This window comes from Toxotes jaculatrix, chromosome 5, assembly GCF_017976425.1.
Source record: "Toxotes jaculatrix isolate fToxJac2 chromosome 5, fToxJac2.pri, whole genome shotgun sequence".
Taxonomy (NCBI): Eukaryota; Metazoa; Chordata; class Actinopteri; family Toxotidae; genus Toxotes; species Toxotes jaculatrix.
In genome coordinates this window covers 28,050,942-28,067,753 of record NC_054398.1, presented here as the reverse complement: position 1 = coordinate 28,067,753, position 16,812 = coordinate 28,050,942, and the positions used below count along the sequence as shown (strand labels likewise).

The following is a 16,812-nucleotide window of genomic DNA, read 5'->3' as shown; positions in this document are numbered from 1 at the left end:
AGGGAGGTCAAATAACATAAGTTACGTCTTCAAAGCCGTGTTTTACCATGCGAGTGTCAGTGTGACAGTTTTCAGTGTACGAGGATGTGAAGCCAAAATCAGTGTCAATAATATCAGCGTCCACAAAGATTTTTCTCTGTCTGCAGTCAAACCGGTTGAGAACCGTCTCGCTCTACGTACGAACTCCTGCAGAAACCCTGACTGTTTATCTTAAACTACAACTTCTTCTTCTGCTGTTTTACCTCCTTGGTGTTGGGAAGCTGCCGGTGCGATGGAGGGAAAGGCCCCAGAGGATTATGGGAGAATGAGCCGAGACAAAAGGAGGAAGCAGACACAGATGAAAGTGAAGTAATGATGATGATGATGATGAAGACGATGACCACCGTACAGTATGATGAATTAAAGGAGCAGTTCACCCCAGAATGAAGACTTATATCATTTTCTTGTTCCCAGCATGCATCACTTTTTTGATATATTGAGATATTTGATATCTCTGCTATAATTGATGAACTGCTCCTTTCAGCTCTCTGATTGGCTGGTTCGGCTCACCACGGTGTCCATGTAGGCCTCAGTCCAGATGATGTCATGGTCGTGGTTGATCACCATTGGTCGGCTGAGCACATGCAGGTACTCCATGACGTTCTCCTGCACGTCGGCCAGCGTGGAGATGTGTGTGTAGTAACCTGAGCAAACACACACAAATGTACATCATTATATGCATGTATGAAAACAGGTGAACACACACACACACACACACACACACACACACACACACACACACACACACACACACACACACACACACACACACACACAGAGAGACTGCTGACCTTTATTGTTGCAGGCAATCCACTTGGTGTTTTGAGCAAAGGTCATCTCTCTGCCAATCAGATAGGTGAAGACTCGCACCTGAACAGAGAAACACACCTGTTTACACCACATGTGTGTTGCATGTTTCTCACATGTTTTGTTGCTTCATTCTAGTGTTGAATATTTTGATCAATATGATCAATTTAAGACTCAGAACGGCACATTAATTCATCAGAGTGGTGCAGATTCTATTGTTTGTTGACCTTCTGTAATGTTTGTTTACTTTTATCGTGATACGTTTTTACAGAACAGTGAGAAGAGTGGATAATTCCTGATGGTGTGTGACCATCAGCGTGTGTATGCACATGCACAGCTGCATTCACATATGACACATGCCGGCTTTGTGGAGGTTATTTCTGGCTGATGAGTTAGTATTGTTTCAGGTTGTGAAGTTGTAATGTTGTGTACTTGATGGGTCCACCTGCAGAGGACCCATCTACTCTGTGACTGGATGGAGGCTGCGTGTCTGACTGAGCACAGCTGATCTTTCTCTGACAGATGTGAACCATTGTTTTAGTATGAACACGAACTGAGGGAAACAGCTGCAGGCTGAGAGGCTGCATTCTGTGGTTACATTAGCTGAGTGTAAAGGAGGAGGAGGTGGCGGGAGCGCACACACACACACACACACACACACACACACACACTCACACACACACGTCCTCACCCTGCGTTCAGGCCAGTTGAACTCCTCGAACACAGACTCAAAGTCCTCCATGGCTCCGTCTGTGATCAGCATGATGGCCTGGTTACACATGCTGCCCTGACCGTTCGCCCTCGCCTGCACACAAACGCACACACTGACAGTTTATACAGACCAACAACTCCAAACACCAGTTTTACACATGGATGAATGTGCTTTTCTTAAACACGAGAGCTGACCTCTGACCCCAGAGGGCACTGAGGGGGCACAAACCTCATTGAGGATTTTGAAGGCTTCCTTCATGGCGTTCTTGATCTTTGCTTCTCCTTTAACATGCAGCTCCTCCACCAGCAGCTTGAAGTGCTGACAGAGAAAGAGCGAAAGACGTTTCTTACAACAGCAGATCAGAAATGAGTAATTATACTAATGTACTAGTGACTCTGGACTTAGCTCAGGGAAACTGTGATCAGTACTTTTTCACATTTTTTTGACAATTCATAGACAAAACAATTCATCAATTAACTGAGAAAATAATCAGCAGTTGTGGCTGAATGAAACTGTTTCATATATAAACAATGAAAAACATGAGCTTGTACTCTGGCAAGATTCAGGCTCACAGGATCTATTCAGACTGGATCTGCAGGTAATAAAACAGGTGACGCTCATCATGCAAGCCGAGTCAGACTGTATCTTATTATCTTATTACTGATGGTTAGTACTAATTAAATTAGTTTCCAAGGTAACAGGGGTCATGAGGACCAGCATTTTGGTTCCCACAAGGCTGAACAAGACCCAACAAGTATACTGGTTTTCGGATGTCACAAACAATAAAAGAATTTCCTTACGGGGATTAATAAAGTTTTTCTGATTCTAATTCTTACAAGGCCACGCACGCACACACACACACACACACAGAGGAATACCCTCAGCGTCATCATCACATCAACCTCTTAGCCTACTTCTTGGAGCGACATCAGAAACCACCAAGTCAACCTGGGGCGTTGTGTGTGTGTGTGTTTGTGTGTATGTGTGTGGTGTGTTTGTGTAATGGCTGCTAAGACGCCTCCTCAGCTCTTTAAGCCTCCATGAAGCAGATAATGGTCTTACCTCTCTGTTGTCCAAGTCAGCCTGGACCAGAGTTCCTCTGAAGCACGGCTCCACGTAACGAACATAGTCAGTGTACTGCGGACAGGAAGAGACACACAGGGAGAGGCAGGTTCAAATCCCTGGACCAGTAACCGTCCCACAGCCTTCACAGGCAGGAACACATACTCCCAGTAACTTAACACTGGCTATTTCTTGGTCAAATGTCTCTTTACGCTTATGTGTGTGTTTATGTGTGCGTCCTCACAGCGATGACGTTGACAAAGTCGTTCTCTCCCAGTGTGTCCAGGATGGTGTTGATGGTGTGTTTGGCGATGGTCATCTTCAGCCCCTTCATGCTGCCACTGATGTCCACCATGATGATGATGTCCTTTGGAGATGTGGCTGCCTGGATGTACCTGCACACAGGAAGACACTTGCTATTTAATCTTAGTACAGAATGATCCATTTCAGGCCAAATCTGGACCTCTACCGAAAATATCTGGTCCCCAAAAACAACCCTGTCCACTAGAGGTGGTGGTTCTGATGGATGGGGGGACACGGAAAGTTCAGGACTGTGACACCAGAGACCATGGAGCTTGTGGTTAAATGTAAATAAACTGGTTGTGTCTGAAGTCACTGAACGTTTTCTGTATTAAACCAGACCAGTTAATTTCTGTGTTTCTAAAAAGCAGATGTGGAGCAGCTGGATTATGACTCCGTAGTTTAAAAAAATATTAGAATACAAACAATATAATACAATAATACGTATTTTAAAATTTGAACCTCATATTTATAACTGAATTTTAAATCCAATGATTTGAAATGAAATGCTGACAGAGGGAACAACGAAAAACGTGTCACTGTTCTTTTCACGCGGACGTGTCTGATATTTACAGCTGTTATTTATTTCAGGACCAATCCTTCCTATCACAGGACATATTCAGCTGTTTACAAATACAAACAAACCTTTACAATCAGAAACTCTCCTGTCACTCTGAGTATCTGTTTCCGTCTCCCAGCATGCAGCAGCTTTGGCAGCTCAGCTGCAGTAATGCAGCGTGACGAGGCGTTCAGGGACATATGCAGCTCTGGTATTATTTAGAAATGCATGAACAGTCGCATATGGTGCCATGTGGGCTTCAGTGACCCGGCTAAGGAGCAGCTTATCGTCTTTTCCAGAGGATCAGGACTCAGGCTGGCTGCTGCTCAGCCGACACACACAGCCAGGGCTACGACTGAAACTCAGACGGAGTGAAACTCAGCATTACACAGGTTTTTAAGGTCCTGTCTCGCTGAGTCTGTCGTGATGTTTTCTGTTGTTCTATGGGAAATACAGAGCGGGTGGACATAATAACATATAATAATAATGACTTACAGCACAGTATCGCTGCATTTCACATCAGACCAGTGAAGTCAGATGAAGTTATGCCTCTGCTTGATGCTCATTTTTGAGATTGAAGTAATTTTTGAGTTTGAAAAAACATTTGTGACTGATTCACTTTCAGAGAGAAAGTTTTTTTGTCGATTTTAACGTGATAAGAATCGACGGAATAACAAACACTGTGTGTTTGAAGAGGAATGACTTCATGCCTGTAAAGCTCAAACTGAAGATGGATAAGCTGCGCCGTGAGCCCTGAGAAGCAGAATGAAGACGGTAAAATAAACTGTAGCTGTCTCTTGTAGCATCTGTGAACAGATAAAAGTCCCAGTCTCTAGTTTGCTTCAAACCTCCTTCATTACTGGACGTGATGTGCCTGTCTCCCTGCTGCTGGTGGGTTGACACCTTTATTAACAGGCTAAGCTGAGGAACCCATCTGTCCCAGTGTTTACAGCAAACCAGTTAAGTATTTAATATAATCCACATCAGTAAACAAAGTTAATTCAATGGGTCTGAATGGGTCATCAAATAGAACTGATCTGAGTCTCTGCCAGCTCCGATTGACTCCAGCACAACAAGAACTGGGTGTTTAAATATGCAGGTTCTGGAGCAGTGACCTGCTGTGGTTGTGTGAATAATGACAGTTGTCTCTCTCTGGTAAAGTAGACGTTAGCATGACTTTATAATTGTAGCAAAACCTCTTAGAGAGGAAGTGAGGCTACAGGTCGAGTGTATGAAAAGTTTGACTTGTTTCTGCATGTGGCTGCTTCAGACCCTGAGTGTGTTCTGAAACCAACTTCACTGCCGAACACTGGATCCTCGTAACCATAACCACCGTCTCTCATATAGTAAAGTACTGAACTCACCAGTTCCTGTTCCTGCAGTCAAACGCTGCCACACCGTTGGAGTCTGGAGTCCATTTAATACCTGACAGCATGAAACATGGAGAAAAACATGGAGTCAGTTCAGTCAAGCTCGGTTCATTCAAGTTTCTGAACATAGTAACTGGTGATGAAGTATTCAGATCATTTAATTATAGAAGTACCATATTCTAGAAATACATTATAAGTAAAGCTCCAGCATTCAAACTTTTATTTAAGTAAAAGTGCATCAGTACTGATAACAACATATAACCTGCTCTCCCGGACATTAAACTTTAACATGAACCCACCCGGGTAGATCCTGAAGAAGCCGGTGGAGCTGCCGAAGAACTGCCAGGTGAGTGTGGGATCCTTCTGGAAGTTACTGATGAAGACGTCGTTTAACGCCTCTGAGTTGTAGATAGCATTGAGGATGTTAGGATCTGCACACAGAAGACATAAAGTACAGATATAATACACATAACATCCAGAAATCCACTTACAAGTCAGAAATAAAAGATGCTCCTTATAACTTCTGTAACTGTCTCTACATCCGGCTAACGGAGCTTTTATTGGAGTCAATTTGTCAAAAATGTAAACAAATATAGGTTTAGAAAAAACCCTATAAGCTTCATATATGAAGGGTGACCTCTGACCTTTGTTGTAGACGTTGGTTGGAATCTGGATGTCGCTCTGCTGCGTGTTCACCAGCAGGTTGTTGAAATGTTCGTTCTCTTCCAGTGGAAACTCTCCGCCCAGTTCCACGTAGTTTCCGTCCTCGTCCATCGTGTTGATCAGCATGGAGTTGTAGTAATCAAACTGAGAGGACACAGGAGGACGACATGAAGATGGACTGAAAATGATTGAACTTTTTTTCCAGGTTTACAGAATTTGTTTTTTTTTTTTTTTATTTGAGGATTGTTCAGTTTTTATTCTTACAAACGGGCGTTTGTTGCTGTTTTATTGGAAAAGTCTGCTCTGAAAACAGATTTTCTCAATGTTTGTGAAGTGAAACATGCTGCAGTCAATTTGACCTCTGTAAACTCTGCTCTGTAAAATAAATCTGCCTACAATTATGAAAACATACATTTATTTAAGTAACACTTTGATGCAGAAAATACACTGAATTCTTGACATTTTATGTAAAATGTTCCATTTCACATTTCCTATTAATCAGCTCCAATGAGCCAATGACGCTGTACAAACATCAGCACTGACCAAATTTCTAGTAGCAGCTGAGAATATATGGGTCTGGGCTGCACTGAGCAGACGAACTAACTCATCAAATCAAAGCATTTACATCAGCAAACAAAAAGATCCACTGATTCATTCAGATGAACACATTCTAACGACATATCAGGGCATTATCATAGGAATATTAATTAAAAACGTGTGTGGAGTCTGATTTTGAATCTGTAAATATCAGTTAATGCTCTCCAAAAAATGAATGTAAACAGTTTTTTTATTAATGAGTGAAAAGTATTTCACCTCTGTTAATTTATATTTTCCACCTCTTCTCTTTGCATGTGACTTTTGCTTCACCCTGTGGTACCTGAGATCTGTACAGGTCACGTACAGCAGGAGTTGTACCAGAAATACAACAACTCAGGATCAACAGTGTTGACAAAATGTATTTGATAATGTCCCAGCGAAGTTGTTTATTAAGCAAGAGACACAACTGATCGTCTGATTTACTGATTAAAGAGCCTCCAACCAGTGGAAACACTGAATAAGCTTTGCTGCAGCTGTCCACGTCTTTTTACTCTTTATTTCACACTTTCCTGCTGCTCATGTGAACTTATTGTGCCACAGTATTTATTTTCTGTATGTAGAGTCTTTGCTGTGGTGTCGACCCAGTTTCCTCACAGGATCAGTGAAGTTTGAACTAATCTAATTTCAGGTGTCAGCTGAAGCTTTAAGGCTTCAATCTGCTGCAGGGTCCAGTGCAGACGGGCCTGCTGTTACCTCTGATCCACACACAGTCTGCATGCTAATGTTAGCCTCCAGCTTAGAGAACAGGTGAGTTTGACTGGCAGAAGTGTGATGATTGGGGTGGATTATTGGTCTTTAATGGTCCTTTAGGACAAAAGAAGACAAACCTCTAATGTAGCGTTGAAGTCGTGGTACAGGTCAGCGTCTTCTGCCGACTCGGCCAACCTCTGAGACAAGAGGAAATAAAAGTTCGTCCAACAGAGCAAACCACACACACAAACACGCACACGCACGTACACACACACACATGCACAAGCGTCACACAAACAAGTGTTTTTGGGGAGAATTATAAAGTGTGTGTGTGTGTGTACCATGTGAGGGATAATCCACTACAAGTTGCTCTCTCTGACTGTTAACATCCATTAATGCAGTAGATCCCAACCTTTTTGGATTGTTAAAAAATAAAAAATGAAATGTTGAACTCTCGTCATAACAGGTTTTGGTTTACACGAGCTGTAAACTGTAAAACCAAAGCGATTTTTCAGTTGTAATGTTGTTAAATTGTTTCATTTGAATAATGTTTAGAGGCCTGATGAGGTAAAACAACCCAGTATTTTAAAAAAAATTAGCAAAGATGAATGAAAAAAAAGTATTTTCTGTAGTAGCAGTTTCTTTCTTCCATCCCTCAGATTTTACACAAGATTTCATTCTCACGTCTGTCTGTTATGTACAAAACTGGTGCCAGGAGGCGATTAGCTTAGCTTAGCTTAGCATAAAGACTGGAAACAGGGGGAAACCGCTGGCCTGACTCTGTCCAAAGCTTAAAAATAAACATGTGACGCTCACTGATTAACTCACCTTATCTGGTTTGTTTAATGCGTAAACAAACAGAGATATAAAAGCTCGGTTTTAGGCAGCAGCCAACTTCATCCTCACCTTCACTGACTTCATCTTGCTTCCCAACATTCGCTCAATTTCATCGGAATAATCCTTCACCAGGTCGGCTCCTTCCAGCTCCACGATCTTGACGATGGACTCGACGTCCTTCAGTTTCTGAAAGGAAACAAAAACTCGGAGCATCTGCACGTTGTAGATTCCAGGGGTGAACAAAGGTACATTATAATCAATCAGTATCACATTTGTGTCTTTGATGTTATTACACACACACACATAGAGATAATATAATATATACTGCCTGTTGTTCAGAGTGAGCATTAAATAATCTGATCCAGTGAGACTGACTTGATCTTCATTTCAGGATGCTTGCACAGTCGTTCTCTGTGTGTGTGTGTGTGTTTTTTTTTTCAGCAAGGTTCTTTAATCAGGTCACTTTCTCTGGATCAAGAAGCTCAAGGTGGATCAGCCAGCTGAGAGCGAGGAGGGACGGCCCAGTCAGTTTATTTACACCCTGAATCACTCGATTAAGTCATTCACTAATTCCAATTAGTCCAAGCAACCCACTTACTGGAGCACATGCATGAGCAGAGCCAAACATTTGTGTAACCTCAGTGGATGAGCCCTGTCTCTGCTCGGTATCCATTCATACAGAAAACTCAACACGTGAAACTTCAAACCAGACTTGTGTGGTTTTTTTCAGGAGGATTTCTAAGCTGTGCTTGAGATGTAAGACCTGTATTCTGTCCCAATATACAAGACGGCATGTTGTGGGGTTGTGTGTTCTAACTACAAGAGGTGGTTTGTGTGTTTGAAAGCAGAAAAACTGCCGACTGCATCTGATAAATCTAAATCTGACAGATAAATGGATGAATGTCTAAAATCAGAACAGGCCACAAATCCTAACGCCGGTAAAGAGGGCTCGGTCCTCAATCTGGGCATTACCATGATCCCTGTGTGTGTGTCTGTGTGTGTGTGTGTGAGACGCACACTCGCTCACACACACAGACAAACACAAACACAAACACATGCCCATTTAAACACACTCACTGTTACTCTCTGTCTCTCGAGGTTCAGTATCAGGTTCGTCATCATTCGCAGCCTCATAGTGACTCGAATCCAAAACAGTGATCCTGCTTTCATTTCTAAAGGAGAAGAAGAAATCTAAACAACACAGACTGGATCTGTCCCTCGTCATTTTCCAGTCAAACCAGCTCGCCCATGATGTTTGACGCACACGAATGAGCACGTACGTCTTCACGCAGAGGACGTCGGGGCGACGGTGCGGTCCTTCAGCGTGGTTCAGGACACATTCACGTTCACACTCATGTGGTCCGAGTGATCAGATCTCAAACGCATCCTCAATGCATCTTGGGTACACGCACACTTGCTCATTTGTGATCAAGTCACCTGAGACACATCCGGTCTGAACAGGGCCACAGAGACCAGAGTCCCACAGAAGCCAGAAACAGATCAAACTGATGGGTGTAACATTTATAGCGCTGTGAACAGTGACACAAACGAGAGAGAAGCTCAACGCCTGGCTCCTTTCTCACCTGCACACAGTCGACCAATCACAGCGTGAAGAGGGTGTGGCTGTCTGATGGCTTGTTTTGGAAAGCTGCAGAAATGGTTGGACAAAGACCCCCATAATCCCACGTCACAAAGCTGTGGGGGGGGGGGGGGGGGAGGTTTCAGAGGCTGTGTGACATGCCGTTTGGAGGGGATATAAACCCTGCTTAACCCACCAAACAAGTTCGCGTCCCTTCCTGAATGATGCTCGCTGACATGTTGACAGAAACCCTCGATGAGAAATGAAAATCAGGCCTGAAGGATGAACTACACACTTTTCTTTTCCAAAACACTTCCAGAATGAGTCGAACATGAATGAATGAATGAACCCGATGCTGACGTCGTTTACCTTCTGCAGCAGCAGAGAGCCGGAGTATTTGGTGGTGAATTCTCGAAGTTGAGCAGAGAACACGGACGCCCACTGCTGCACCCTGAAAGAACACGAAGGAAAATCATCATCATCATCATCATCTGTGGAGACGATCAACACGTAAACACAAGACAGCAGAGGACGAGCGCAAGAATGAGACAACGAGGAAGCAAAGCGTAAACAGTAAATTCAGTGGAGGAAAGTACCTGCTACTCCTCCACATTTCTGAGGCAAATACTCAACTTTTTAACCCACAACATTTATTTGACAACTTCAGTTATTAGATATTTTGCAGATTTTTCACTTTATAAAATCTGATGTATTGGCATTGGTCAAACGTCAACTTTCACTGCAACTGTAAAATGCTGCTTACTCGTTTATGCAGCAGCAATAATAATAATCTAACAATATTATGCTGTAACAATATAGCGCTCCCATTTTTAAGCCGATAATACTTTCTGACATTTGGACTCTCACACCTTCTGTGATTGTGTTTTAATAAAAAAACAAAAATACAACAATTCTGCTGCTACGAATTCTACACAATTACCCCGACAACGCACAACCCACCACCCCCGCACAGCCAGAGAGAAAAGGTAAATACAGAAAGGACAGAGAAGCAGGACACAGATGAAGAGACAAACACATGATGTGAAAACCGGAGGTGAAGAGAACAAACGGAAACAGGAAGAGTTTCAAAATCCTTCACAGCTTCACAGACTCTGAACTGTCTGAACCTCAACGGATCAAATCCTTTGAGGTTTGAAGTTTCTCCTTTTGGAAAATAAACTTTTTCTCACCATGAAACTGCACAAAGAGGCAGGTTCAACAACGAAACAGCAACAATTTCTACAATATAATAAAATGTCTCCAGCTTACTTGTTTTGTTGATTAGATTAGATTTTATATTTCAAGTTATTTATTTTACTTTCACAGAAAGCAGAGAAAACCAGCAGACATGAATGTGCCAGTGGATGGAAACAGAAAATGTTTTGTTTAAAAAATGACTTATATGATGAATTAATTATCAAACTAATTGAAATGTCCTCATCTAATTTTTCTCTTAATCAACACCAGCAGAGGATCCTGTATCAGCTGGGTTCTGGTAATAGTAGCACTGCCACAATAAACTGTGAGTGAAGCTCTTGTATACACAGAGTACTGGATGCAAACAGTGTGTGTGTGTGGACGCGTCCCTGCGATTTTGGCTGTCTGTTGCCGTGGCAACGCTGTGCAGGAGCAGCGAGTTACGGCAGGAAAAGGCCGTTACACATGACGGTGATGAAAGAGATTTAGATAATCTGTTCTTCATCTGGGTCACAGCAGAGAGCTGTAGGTGTTTGCTCAGCACAAACTCACAATAACACAATGATGCAACACCATACAACGCAACACAACACAACACAACACAACACTGTCGGCAGTGTGTGAATTGCAGCGGAGCCAGAGGGAGCTCAGATCTATTTTAGGAAAACCAGCAAAAGTTCAAGTATTGGCAAATGTCGTGAAAACACTGAAATAATCATCATTCTATTGCAGCGTTTCGTTTCCTGATGTCGTCTAAACTCTGAAACCTCTGACACCTCTGTGCGGCCGAATGTGCAGAGAAATCCCAACGAAACAACTGGAACTAACGTGAAAATGATCTTCTAACACTTTCCCACTCAGTCGAGCCTACACTGCTCCCATCCCAGCACCAGCTCTGCGCTCCTACACCGCTTTATATTTCTAATTAAAACACGAGTGTGTAACTGCACAGCCGAGTGTGTGAGTCAAAACAAAGACAAGTTACTGTTGTTTCCTCTTTGACTGAATGAGAAGAAATGATCTGAATAAATAATTAATAAATAATTACACGTACAGGATGAAGACAGCGTGAAGTCAAGCACAGACGCCCAGAACCACACATACACACACACACAACCTCACACACACCCTCTGTGAGTGACTGTGTGTGTGTGTGTGTGTGTGTGTCTGTGTGTTTACTCAGCATTTGTTGAAGAACGGAGGAGTTTATTGGTCCATCTGTTCTGGACATTAATCCTCTGTGTTCAGTGCACACACACACACACACACACAGACTGTGTGTATGTTTAAAAATACATTGTGGGGTTTTAACAGCTTTCATGAGCTTAAGCATAGACTCATTGGCTGCAGCTAAGTATAATAATTATTTTCATGATTGATTAATCTGCTGATCATTTTCCTGATTGACCCCCATTAATTGTTTAATCAATGAAACATCAAGAAATAGTGAAAGGAAAAAAACTTGATGATGATACTATTATCTAAATGTAAATAAGCTCTGATTTCAGCCGTGTTCAAATGAACCAGAGCTGCTGTCATTCAGCTCGCAGTGGGAACAGGATTTAGAGTTTAAGAGCACGGTGGAATAAAAATACCCAGATTCAGTAAGTATTAAGAAACTTTTATTCACATTAACTGTTTAGTCTCTCTGACACTAAAGGCAATCAGCAAAGAGAAAAGAGACTCAGCAATGGCCGACCAGCTTAAATCTGCCAAAGTCACCAAAACAACTTACAAATCTTCTTTTTTTTCTTGTTTAACTATTTATTTACTGTCCAACACGAAGAAGTAAGAACTTGTGTTATTATGTTATATCCTGCAGCAGGACCCACTGCACTGAAAATACTGAGGAAAGTCTTTGCTTTTTTTTCTTTTAGCAAAAACACTGAGCTTTTCAAGCCGGACGTGCCAGATGCTGATCACCAGATCAACACAGTGACTGAGTCAGTCTGCGGACACAGATCTGATGCAAAGACTCGTCGGCTGCTGGGGGATCAAACCTGAAGCCTTTCAGTTTCAGAAGGATCTGTACGATCCACTGTTCACCCTGAAGCAACAATCCAAATCCCTCTCTGCAGCCTTCAGCTCCACACATTCACTGTTTAGTCTTTTGTCTCAGGATTTTTAGCTTCAAACATCAAATCACGATCTTCAACACACTGAACTTTAACATGCAAAACAACTTCAATAGTTCTGTTTAAATCTTCATTCAACACATGAACAGATATATGAAACATCAGGAGACGTCTGATCGTCCCAGATTCATCCTGCAGCAGGAGGTCTGGTCCCCACAGAGCCTGGAATCACATGAAGACTCAGAGACACAACTCTGTATGACGTTACTCGATAAATAAAAAATACTCTTGACATTATTTTTCAAAGGATCCACATTTTACTTTTAGTGCTTACAACTTTTGCTGTAAATGAACTTCTATCAGACCATAAAGTGGAAATCCAGACTCCCAGGTCTCCTGATGACTCTTTGGCCAGAGGTGCATCACATGAACCTGCACATCTGTCACCAATTCCAACCAAAAATGCCCCCAAAAATAAATCCTCCATCAAGATCACATCCACAATCTGATCAGCTGATCTTCGGTGCTGAGGCTGATCTGTCCAACAGATTAAAGCCAACCTGGACACAATGACAGACAGAACACAGCCATCGTCTCATTTTAGAAGTCACAACCAAAGGTCAAACAGTCAGAAGTCCAGATAGTGACGCAGCAAAAAAGATACAACAAACAACCAACCAAACCAAGAGAAACTACAAAGCTGTGTCACAGATGACAGCTGGAGAAGTGAAAGTTACAAAAACAGCATGAAGGACGTTGCCTGATCTTAGTTTAGGATGATTAAGGATGATTTACATGAAAAGATAATTTCCCCATATGGTTCAGGTTTGATCAGTCTGTACACCTGGTTTGGACCTTCACACAGCTGCTGGAGGTCCTGGTCAGGTAAACATGAACATAGGCCGTTTTAGGCATTTGAAGTTTGTAGGTCAGAGAATTGGCAGTAATGTTGGAAACATTCGAGGTCCTGATCAGGGTTTAAATTCCGCACCAACAAAAACTGAAACCAGTTAAATTCCAAATTAAAATTTAGTCATACTTAATGACAGCGTTATTTCAGAGTCGCAGACACAGTCTCATCTGGTTTTCAGGGGTTTAGGTGCGTCTGAAACCAGGTGACGTGGTGGCCTCTGTCCACGCCTGCAGCGGTCAGTCAGGATAGCGAATGTGGGTCAGGGTAGAAGGTGACCGGGCTGACGGGGTGTGGCCGGAAGCCAGTGAGCCATGCTGGCCCACAGATGGTGATGGAGGAGGGAGAGTGTGTCCTCCAGGAAGCTGCAGCGGTGCAGGACTGCAGCTGCAGGGATTCTGACATGTTCATGCTAATGTGGCTGTTAGCATTAGTAACTACAACAATGCAACTTAACAGACAAAGAACTCAGCGCCACCTATCGACAAGGAGACAAGCTGCCACTGGTCAGTTGAAGTTTTAGATGTCCAAAGTGAGGACATTTTGTCTGGTTGTGTCCTCCTCTGAGGGCAGTTTGAAGACTCTGAGTTGGGGTTAAGGTTGGAATTAGGTTTGCAGTAGGTTAAAGTTAGACACAGTTAGACACACAGACATTTAGATGTGCTGATTAATGTGAAATTTTAAACGAGACAGCAGATGTGAGACGAGTGAAAGCAGTTGTGACCAGAGCACCTGGAATAATCTCTGTGCACAGAGACAGAGACAGAGGAAAGCGGATTTCAGAGAGCCCTGAGGGAAAACTGCCGCCTGTCGACACAAACATATTCCCTCAGGATCCTCATGAAAACAGAGTGCACTCTGGGAGTTTGCTTTGTGAAGCTCTGTTTAATCCAACCAGGACTGATTTCTATCAGACACACTGACACACTGACACTGGGAGAGTGCTCAGTACAATGCTCTGCTCAAAAGCACATCATCAACAGCAGAAGCTTCTGCTTTCAAACCCACTGCTCTGTGAAGGTCCCATTAATGAGACTGTTCACAGACCACACCATAGTTTTTCCACACTGAGATAATGGTCATGGACCAACAACTGCAGGGAGACATAGGACAGAAATCAGACAGAAACCGTGTCAACATGTTCTTAAATGTGTTATTCATAGAGACAAAGATCTCTAGCTCCAGTAATGATGTGTACAATACAGTATCCATATTTGTACATTATTAGTTCCTGTAGTCTGCCTTCAGAGCAGTGGGACGACTCCACCTCCAGAGTTTACTGACATTTCACCTTTTAAACTGCGCTGACCTGGGTCAGTCGTACAAACACTGTCCAAACCCACAGAGAACAAAATACCCTTTAAAGATTAAAGTCCTTAAAGGAGAGACCTACATATTAAGGGGCTGAATCAGTTACACAACTCAGTGTGTGATCGTCCATGTGTGCGATCGTACATGTGATAATCATTTTCTCACAGCAGGTGGACGACAGAGGAAGCTGAGATCCAGGAGAAGAAGTGAAGAAGGACACTTACGTCTCCGGTGGGATCTTCATCTGAGCCTGAGCTGTAATCCACAAGCAGAAAAATCCCAGGATCCTCAGGAGCTTCATGAATCCTGGCGTCCTGCCCTCCATCCTGCTTCCTACCCCGCACACCAAGCTCCTCACAGATCGGACTCGAAAGTTTTTGGGGGCAGTTTCACAAACTGGGATCAGCTCTGAAAGTTCAGGAGGATCATGAGGAGTTTGTAGGAAACGGTTTCCTCATGTTGGCTAAAGTGAGCAGACGATGATGTTCACAGCATCAGGTTTTTGAACCTGACTTCTCTTCGTCATGTCTCGATAAACCCGATCTGCTGCCAGCATCTTCTCATTATCTTCAGGGAAACTTCCAGATGATTTTTAATGACTTTACCGTTCTCCAGGGCCAACAACTGGGAAGGAAAAATCTACGTCTGGTGCCAGAGGACGAAGAAACTTGTCCTTAAAGAGGAAAACTGGTCTTTTTTAGAGGCTGCAGGAAAAACATGACTGAAAGAAGTTTCCTCTGCACCTGCTCGAGGTTCTTCCAGGTTTTTCCAGGTTCTTCAAAGTTTCTTCTCATAAAACCAGGACCAATAATAAGTGGGTTAGTGTCTCCACTTTGCAGATATTTAGGAAGATACAAAGCCGGCAGCCGGCAGCCAGCAGCAGATTTTGCAGCCTCTCGACTCCACTGTCGCCCAATTTGCAGAGTAATCCACTTGGATTAAAAACTCCTCTTCCCCATGGAGAGAGAGAGAGGGCAGAGAGAGAGGGGAGGGGGGAGGGAGAGGAGGGATTGGAGCAGGGGATTGGACGGGGGCTCTGTTTTATCTAAGAGGATTAGAGTGATTTCTGGAGACAGACTCTCCTTTGACCAATCAGAGCAGCCGGAAGAGAGAGAACCCTGAGGTTCAGTTTGGCTGCTGAAAGAGAGAGAGAGAGAGAGAGAGAGAGAGAGAGAGAGAGAGAGAGAGAGAGAGGCCGGCCAATGGTGACATGATGCACACACACACACACAGATGAATCACACACACACTTCTGTGTTCATATAAATTACACTTCATTGAGCCTGTGGGGGGATTCGTCCTGTGTTTGAGGACCAGCAGGTCTCAGGTCAGTGCCTGGCTCAGGGGCAGCGGCAGGATGACATCCGATAACTGACGTGTGTTAACTATGGAAAACAACCACCACAGAACCACAACTTCATGTTATGAGGCTAAATCACACAAACACACTCACAGGCTTCAGTCGACACTCGGGATCAGATCATCCAGGACTTTAAATCTAATCTGATAAAAACCCAATTAGAAGCAAAGCTGCTCACCAATTACAGTTCACCATCATCTCAGTATCCTCCTCCTCCTCCTCTTTGACACAGGAAGCTGCGGTTTGTTTCCCCACTAACAGTCAACAATGGCTTCTTTTCTTTATTTGGAAGACAACTGGGCAGAACTGAAATAAGGTGATCACTCATTAATAACACACAAATCAGATGTCGTCCAGATAACGTATCCAGACCCAGGCTGCGTGTTAATGGGACTCAGTCTGTTTGGACTTAGTCTGTTAGACTAACAGGAATGTACCAAAAGAGCAAAGGACAGAGTGAAACACGGCTCCTCAGGAAAGTCTCTGATATCTGCCACTCATATGTCCTTCACATGTGCAGCTGCTGCTGTGATCCTTTTTTAAAGTTTAATTTTAAACATAAAGTATGTGGGAAAATGTTTTTTTTTTTTTTTTTTTAGCCAAACACCAACTTTAATTGAAAATATATTTGCTGATGTCAAACAGCCATAATGACTCAGTCTTGTACCTCGCTCAGTATTTAGGGACCTGAGTCCTTTTGGCCCCAGGATGTAAAAGGTGGCATGAAGAGAAAATAATCAGGGG

General features: G+C 43.1%; 1 protein-coding gene across 1 annotated transcript in view; it reads right to left on the bottom strand.

The window, feature by feature from the left end:
• Positions 1-15,033, bottom strand: part of LOC121181779 (voltage-dependent calcium channel subunit alpha-2/delta-4-like) — a 44,048-nt gene extending 29,015 nt beyond the window's left edge. Inside the window, exons 1-14 of the mRNA XM_041037923.1 lie at positions 14,933-15,033; positions 9,585-9,666; positions 7,706-7,822; positions 6,937-6,996; positions 5,494-5,656; positions 5,149-5,280; positions 4,844-4,904; positions 2,865-3,015; positions 2,621-2,695; positions 1,787-1,876; positions 1,538-1,651; positions 831-909; positions 550-683; positions 243-260 (exon numbers count right to left, since the gene is read on the bottom strand). Of these exons, the coding sequence (XP_040893857.1) occupies positions 243-260; positions 550-683; positions 831-909; positions 1,538-1,651; positions 1,787-1,876; positions 2,621-2,695; positions 2,865-3,015; positions 4,844-4,904; positions 5,149-5,280; positions 5,494-5,656; positions 6,937-6,996; positions 7,706-7,822; positions 9,585-9,666; positions 14,933-15,033 (1,377 nt within the window). The remainder of the gene's footprint in view (positions 1-242; positions 261-549; positions 684-830; positions 910-1,537; positions 1,652-1,786; positions 1,877-2,620; positions 2,696-2,864; positions 3,016-4,843; positions 4,905-5,148; positions 5,281-5,493; positions 5,657-6,936; positions 6,997-7,705; positions 7,823-9,584; positions 9,667-14,932) is intronic.
• Positions 15,034-16,812: the final 1,779 nt, after the last annotated feature.